Source organism: Nematolebias whitei, chromosome 5, assembly GCF_014905685.2.
Source record: "Nematolebias whitei isolate Nwh7 chromosome 5, NemWhi1, whole genome shotgun sequence".
Taxonomy (NCBI): domain Eukaryota; kingdom Metazoa; phylum Chordata; class Actinopteri; order Cyprinodontiformes; family Rivulidae; genus Nematolebias; species Nematolebias whitei.
The window spans coordinates 3895517-3903703 of record NC_056502.1 but is presented as its reverse complement, the minus strand read 5'-3'; the positions used below and the strand labels follow the sequence as shown (position 1 = coordinate 3903703).

Below are 8187 nucleotides of genomic sequence, written 5' to 3'. Positions count from 1 at the left end.
ACTGAGAATCTTCACCAGCCTAATAAACACTTTACTTTTTCAAAACCATTTAACTTTTAATACTTTAAACCTTTCCTGTACTCCCATGTGATAATCATGGAACCAGACACCAGTAATAACAAATCAGGGCTCTTTTATTTGAAATGGTTCACTTTTTTACACACCAACATTTAACGCGACAAGCCTTCATGGTCCCACTGGCTCCGATCGGTCGGTGACGATCGGTGCTGGATAACAACTGGAATGACGTACGATGGTTGACCTCTCACTCACAATCATACAGAACACATCCACACACAGATGTAGAGACAAATGCAAAATAAAAACACGCAATACGACACAAACTAACCATCGAACACAGTCTAGCCATCTAATGTAGACATCAGAGAAAGAGCTTAAAGTGCATACAGGAACAGAGGAGGGCCTCGTTAGCTCTCATCACCAGTAACAATCTATTTTTTTAAATTATAAGAGACAATAATCCTCCACAGAAGCAAAGATCTTAGTACCACACCATTGTAGCTTCACAAAAAGAACATCCCTACTGCGTCTTCAGCTCAGACTCTGCCTCGGATCATGACGTAGTAACACTGCATAGTTCACAGGGTTAGTTTTATTCATTATTGCGATACGACGTACTGTAGGTCCAAGTCCTGGGTCTGGGTACGAGCCATGGGCTGTGAGGCAGCTCAGAAAGCCCGTCCAGTCTGGGTTGGAGACAAAAATCCAGCGCAAGAAGTTCTCCGTACTTCACTGCTTTGAATAAATAATCCGTACCAGGAGAGCCGACTTAAACGGTCCCAACATGGCATGAAGATGTTCAGTACCCCAGATGCATAGAAGGAAGCTGAAAGGAGTCCTTAGCCCAGTCTGGGTGGTCCACACGGGTCCAAGTCCTTCTGGATCAAACAGCTCAGTAAGGAGCAAAGAGGATAGGTGGGTGAGAGGTCCTGACAGGCCCAGGGGCCGGGCGGAGCAGCGCAGCATGGAGGTTCTGAGTCTGGAAGAGGCCGGAGGTCAGCGCCGGGTTGAAGGCGTTGTTCCTGCGCTGCGTGAAAGAGTGTCCAATGGCGGCGACAGCCATCGCTGCCAGGTGGGCGGGCAGGATCTGAGCGGTGAGGGGCTGACATCGACGCTCCTTTCCCAAAATTAACTTTATCTGTGAGGAGAGACAAGAAACACGCCAGTCAACACCAACGTTCATCCAACGCCACAGATGTTCTTCTGTTTGGGTGTAAGCAAAAGCGTTTGCAGTAGAGTCCATGCTGAACGAGAGTACGGCGCACGGCACATTAAACTCCCTCCACAAACTATTTTTTATGCAGCGATCTACATCAATGTCCAGGACAAACAAAAACTTTGTTCGACCTTGGAAAGGAAAAACAGACCAGTGACCATTTTCCAGTTCAGTCCGTTTCATCTACATGCATCAATAATAAAAAAAAAGAGTTAAATAAGAAGGAAAGAGAAAGTCACCTCAGATGAAAGAGCTTAAGAAGGCTGGGGTAGATGAGGGAGGTGGTGACCGGTGAGACTAATGGAAAATTAGCTGATGACACATGTGGACACTAAAGAACTCAAGGCAAGTGATCCGAAACTGAAGTGTCTGATGAAAAACACACGAAACACCGTGACTAACCCAAGAAGATTCAAAATGACAAAATAAACCAAGCAGTAAACACAAGCCACAGAAAACTCTCAAAGTTTGTGATGGCGATGACTCTCAGCTACCACCACACCAAATTCTAGGTCAATATCTTTAAAAATGACTGACGTATACATTTGCTAATGTCTATTAGCTATGGCAGCCATATTGAATCAGGTTGACCAAACGTTAAGTCGTTGTAGAATTATCTCCAACTGTGACTTTGAGAGTTTCAGCCCGTTATATTCATGAGATATTTTGCTAACAGACAAATATGGTGACTCCAACAGTAAAAGCCATTTTTTTAAACAAAGATTGTGTGATTTGTTGGCAGTCAGAGTGTGTGTTTGAGACAACTGTTAGCTACTACCACACTAAATTTTAGCTCAACGTGAATGAAATGATCAGAGTTATGGACTATTTTGTGATTAGTGTCAATCAGCTGTATCAAACATCTTAAAACAAGTTGACCCTTAAAGATAATCAGCCGTAAATGCTTGTGACTAATCTTAGAAAGTTTCATTAAAATCTGACGACTGGTTCAGGCTATTGCATCACCGGCTAATCTGGACATTAACTATGGATTATCGAGTGCTTGACATAAAAAAGTACAACCAAAACCTGAAATACAAATATAAAAAATAAGCCTCAACTAGATTTAACATTTGCATTTCAAAATGTCTGTATTTTATGTGTGGCTGAGGTTTAGTAGTTGCATTTGGCCGTCGGCAGCAAACTACTCACAGAAAACACCAGAACCCTGAGACAGAGCTGTGGGGAACTCCCAGAGCCTTCTACGCCTTCAGAGAAGGCCTAAGAATTCAGCAAATATTACGTTACGTTTAAACTTGATTTAATATTTAGTTTATAAAAAGTGTGTATTTTGACTGCAGTTTGTTTTTAATTTTGTTCAGGTGTGAAAGATTAGTTACAAAACAGTCCAAGACCTTCAGCAACACCTCTTCAAACCCCTGAATACAGAAAAATATTCATCTTAACATTGTTTCACATAATGTTGGAAACGAGCAGGAGAATTTATCTTAAAACATCTAAGGTTGTTGACGGGGGAGAGGGCGGGCCCGGAGGCCATCTTAGCACCAGCAAACAGTTTTTTCCACTATGGATTATGCTGTTCGTTGGAATCAGTTTGGCGTCTCCTCAGATTGAAGAAGTTCTTTGGGATGAAGGGCAAAACGTCTCAGCTAAAAAAAAAAGAAACCGTGCAGACGACCTGGCTGAACATTGTTGGATTTTTATCTGGATTACTGAGCATGAACTTTGGTATCAAAGGTTGTGTTTCTGCAGCAGGCAGGGGAGCGCTCAGAGGACGGGGCGAGGCGTTCAGGTGCTATTCATCTGATATGATCGGTGATGACGCTCCAGATGCTGAACAAGAAAAATACAATAGCCCATTCTTTTCTAAAAATTTGTTCCACCAGGATAATCTGTAATCTGAACATGGAGCACGGAGGAAGTCTGTCTGAGAGCTGAAGGATGAACTGCTGACCGTGTTTTCAGAACATTAAACGTGACAAAATAAACACGAGGAAATGAATCCTAAAAAACATCATTTCAAATGACAAGTTGTAACAAATTGATAAATCAGATAAATAAATGACACGACAACCCTTGTGGGGTGAAAACGTCACCGAAGTGATCCGGCTTAATGTTCTGTATCAGTGATGGAAAAGCTCGGTTCTCCCAGCGAAGCAGCCGTCGTCACGGGTCATCAGGGACCGAGCCGGGCGTCCGAACCCTACGGGAAGCGTTCTTTACTTTGCGCTCATCAGAGACGCTCCTCTCCGTTAACTCAGTCAATGATGGGTTTCACAAAAAGCCATTTCCCCCTCACTGGCAGAACCTCCTGCTTGGACCTGACAAAGAGGGAGCGATGAATCCGTCTGTGCCGTTTGGAAGCTGAATCCACACGGCTCTCTCTATTCATCGCACGTGGCAATCCGAAATATTTTAAACAAACGTTTCTGCTCATCCGGAGAGTCCAGAAAGTTTAACAATCCCCGCAGGTAAATAAAAAGTTACTTCTGTTCCCTCTTATCAGCTCGCCCGACTCTTAAAGCGTTGATGCCTGAGACCACGTCGCTCCGAGGAAGTTAAAGCTGACGTTTACGATCACCTCTAAACCGCAATCGACCCGAGTCTGCGTTCCTGCTGCAGCGAGCTGGATCCGACGGGCCGTCACGCCTGCCATTTGGGTCACTAAGACGTCCTTCCCTGCCGCCAAGCTCTAATAAGAGCCGGCTCACCAACAGGCGGTCCACTTATAGAAGGTGACATTTTACTAAATCAGGCGCTGCCGGCTGGACGGACCCATCAGGAGCAGAAACCGATTCGTCCAACTTTCTGTAACGAGACAGGAGCTGAAGCAAATGAAGCCTCAGCAACTAAAACAGCTGGAGGAGAGGAGAGCATGTCAAACATCCATCTGCTGCTAATAAGTGAAGCAGACAGTCATCCAGAAGGTTAAAGGGAGAGTCCGGGCGTTTTGAAGCGATGCTCTGTCAAATAGTTATCAATAAGAAGAACTTGATCAGCCGTGACATCAGTCAGCTGGAGTCGACTCGTTGCAGCTTCGAGTCTTTCCGTTGGAAGGTCCCACTCACTTCCAGCTCGGTTCTTTGGACCCACTCGACTGAAGATTAAAGCCGCGTGGCGCTGAAGATGTGACATCAGCAGACTGCAGGCCGCTGATTGGCCAAAGAGAGACGTCAATCATGAGAGCGCCTCCTTCCCAAGAATCAACCCGCCCACTTTTAAAACCTCACAGCTGCACCATTTGTTTTGGTAGTTTATTATTTTAAAATATATCTATGGCGGCACAATGACTCGGTAGAGCTGCTGCCTCTCAGCGAGAAGGTCGTCGGTTCAAATCCTGGCTGGGGTTCTGGGTGCAGTTTGCATGTTCTCTCTGTGCTGCGTGGGTTTTCTCCAGGTACTCCGGTTTCCTCACAGACTAAAAACATGCATGTTAGGCTGATGGGTAACTCTAAATTGTCTCTGGGTGAGAGAGAGGGAGAGAATGATTGTCTCCGTGTCCCTGAAATGGACTGGAGACCTGTCCAGGTGTCCCCCGCCTCTCGCACAGTGACATGGATGGAATATATCCATTAAAAAGACAACACTGTGGTATTCTGAGATTTGTTGGCCGACGACAGAATTCAGACGGAGCGGACCAAATGGGCTCAGCATGAGCTCCGACCGATGAAGGGCAGAAAGTCTTGACTGGACCTGCGCATGTCAGAGGACGGTGACAGATTTGTGACTTTAACTCGTTTGATGAGCCGTCCACATCGAGGCGGCACAAAACTGCAGAGCGTGCAGAACCGAGTCGAGTCAAATTAAGTTAGTCCTGCAATTCAGTTTAAAAATAAATAAATAAATCGAGTCAACTTTATTTATAGAGCACAGTTAAAATCAGAAATTGTTATTAAAGTGCTTTATTTTATTGCCAATTTTTCAAGGATCATCAGGAAGTCCCAGTAGATTTGTTTTAATCAGATTTGTAAAAGACCCTGGGAAGACCCTCCACCACCTTTTAGCGTTTTATACCAAATACTCATACACATTGTAAGAGGTTTGATCTTTTAAATACAAACTAAAACCATTTTTTGGGATCAAATGAGACTGGACTCCACTGAAACTCGTAGCCGAGAAAAATGTCTCTCAAATGTGAAAGTGGAGAATTATCTACTGGGCTAGACAAAAAAATATAAAATAAATCGACCGTTGAGGGAAAGATGTGACGAAAAAGACAGTAACTGAAAATAATGCATTATTTTATGAGTCCGTATAAAGGATCAAAACATGCATTTATAGTGGATTTCAATATTTTTCTGGAGGGTCATAAAGTGAGTAGGAGTGAAAAAGTCTAAAACTTTTTAAGATCGGTCCGAGTCGGTCCTGTTTACTGACAGCACGATCAATAAAACATAAATAAGAACAACCAGAAATGAATGTCAGATTTTTCCCCTATGAGTCTGAGGGTTAAATATCTAAAGTAACATTCTTTCACGCCAGTATTTTGAGGAAAAACTTGTTTTAGAAAGCGAACCCGTCCTCGTTTGGCTAGCATTAGCCTAGCCTCGATGAAGACTTCGCTCCTTCCTTCACGCTGCGCTCTGTGACCGGTGTCATGGCTCATGAACTTCTAACTATTGATCATTCTCGAACAGAACAACACTTCAAACATGACCGAGCTCTCTCTTTTAAGCAAACGAGTCACAGCGATTGTGCCGACGGCGAGGTTCGTGCTGCTGATCGGCTGATCGGTGACTCACCGGCGGTTTGATCGGGCCTTTCTGGGGTTTACTGTAGGGGCTGAATTTGGGTTTCGCTGGTTTCCCTGCTGCTCGGTCTTTATGACGCCGACTGCTGATGTGCTGGTGGGGAAAAACGGAGAGAAAGAAATATTTACATTTTCTATCACACGTTTTAAAATTACGGTTGAGTTTTTATCCCCCGTGTGCTGCTACCAAACCATTAGCATCAAGATTTCTGGAATCCAGTAAAGCCACTGAACTCGCGTCTGTTTTAATTTAGAGGCTATGAACTGCTGAGCCGAGTCAGAAACACGCCGTTTCCGATAATCCAGTAAATCTGGTAACGCTCAGACGTCCCAGCTTTTCACCAGCCTTGAACGCAGCATTGACTTAGTGAATCTGGAGCGGTAAGACACTATCAAATATCTGGGTTTAATCTTAAACAAAAACTGCAAAATACATTAAATGAACTATAAGTCAGGCTAGAATAAACCCTGAAGGCTCACAGAGGTATGATGATAAATTAAGTTGTGTTTTAGTTTGTTTTGCTGTAATCCTGCTTTGATAAAGGATCTTCAATCAACCTTTATTTATACAGGTAAATCCCATTGAGCCTCGAGGACTCATTTACAAGAGAGACCTGATTTCAACAAAGAAAGATGACAACAATGGACAACAGCAACAACAATAAGCAGTTATAAAAACTCATACTACAGTTTTTTTTTTTTTTTTTTTTTTAACAAATAGGATGGCTAAAAGGAAAAAGGTAACAAAACCAAAAAAACTGCTAGATTCCAAGACAAATCAAATGGCATGATATCTTGATATCTTGGCAGCTGATAAACTAAATGTCTTTGTGCCCAAAATATAACCTTTATTTAATTAATGCAGAGGTGATGAATGGTTTTATTAATTAATGATCAAGCAGCATGTGTGTGTGAAGTGTTTGCACCTTTTTATTAGTAAATTATATTTAAAAAAAATGTTAAAGTGCAAAATGACCAAATCAATTTTCTGTGATGCATCAACGACAAAATGTGCTGAAAATAAAGAAACAGTTCAGATATTTGTAATTATTTTACCTTTATTTCTGATTAAAGTAAAGCAGAAATACAGGAATTTTTAAAATATAAACCAAAACTTTTTTTAAATTAAATTATTATTATTTTAACGTATAACAACTTTTATTTTGTAAAGCAGGTTTTGATCAGATCTTTAGTTTTTATCAGCGACGGGCAATAAATCTCTGCAGTTTGACACAATTCATCGGATCAGTGTAAACGTTGATCCTCACACGTCTAAAGATTTATTAATTGTATTAAAACTTTAATTAATGGGCCTCGTGAAAACACGATCCGAGATGGTTCCGATGCTTTAATTTATGTGACCAGTTGGGTCAAGACACGAGGTCCAGACAGGAGAAGACCCAGAATCTTAACTTCCTGTTGGAAGCCCCGCCCCCATGTCACAATGATGGCGGAGCGGTTTTACTAAACGGCACGTCTGGTTCTGGTGGTGAACACCGGAACGTGGCTGAAAGACGGGAAACAGCTGCTGAGTCCGACTGAACCAGGAAAAGGGAGATCTTCTCAGGCTGGTCAATCGTTCAGTGTTGCATGGAGGATGGAGCAACACGCCGACTTCAGTTGGCCTCGATTTACCGATGGTGCACCTTTACTGGGTGTCAAACTGGAAGTTGTCTTCATCACACTGGTTCTTTTTGGTTGTTGCTGTTCGGATACACCAAACTCAGACCGACCCGTTTGTTTGTTTGTTTGTTGTTCCAGGGAGAATTGTCAGAAAACCTGGAGTGGTGTTCAGGTTTCGTGGAGGACGTTCTTGACACGATGATTTGATGGCGCCCTGAACAAATATGGATTCAACCTGACGTTAAGAAAAGATGTTTCTCCTGAAGCAGCTTCAGAAAGCTGCGCTGACGAGGAGAGTGGAGACAGGTGAGACCGATGAAAACAGAGAACAGGTGTGGAACTGACGGAGGAGAGATGAACCAGTGGCTCAGCTAAACACAGAGCAGCAAACAGAACCTTAAACGAGAACCAGAAAGGAATAAACCATCCATCCTCCGTCCGTCCGTCCAACCATCTGTTCTTCTGTCCATCCATCATTCATCCATCCATCTGTTCATTTTTTTGTCCATCCATTCGTCTATCCATCCATTTATTTGTCCATCCAGCCATCCATCCATCCATCTGTCCATCATTTGTCCATCCATCCATCTGTCCAGCCATCATTCATCATTGTTCA

General features: G+C 43.0%; 1 protein-coding gene across 1 annotated transcript in view; it reads right to left on the bottom strand.

Moving 5' to 3' along the window:
• Positions 1-913: 913 nt before the first annotated feature.
• znf385d (zinc finger protein 385D) overlaps positions 914-8187 on the bottom strand; it is a 93357-nt gene continuing 86083 nt past the window's right edge. The window contains exons 7-8 of the mRNA XM_037676520.1: positions 5941-6042; positions 914-1159 (exon numbers count right to left, since the gene is read on the bottom strand). Coding sequence (XP_037532448.1) covers positions 914-1159; positions 5941-6042 — 348 coding nt within the window. The remainder of the gene's footprint in view (positions 1160-5940; positions 6043-8187) is intronic.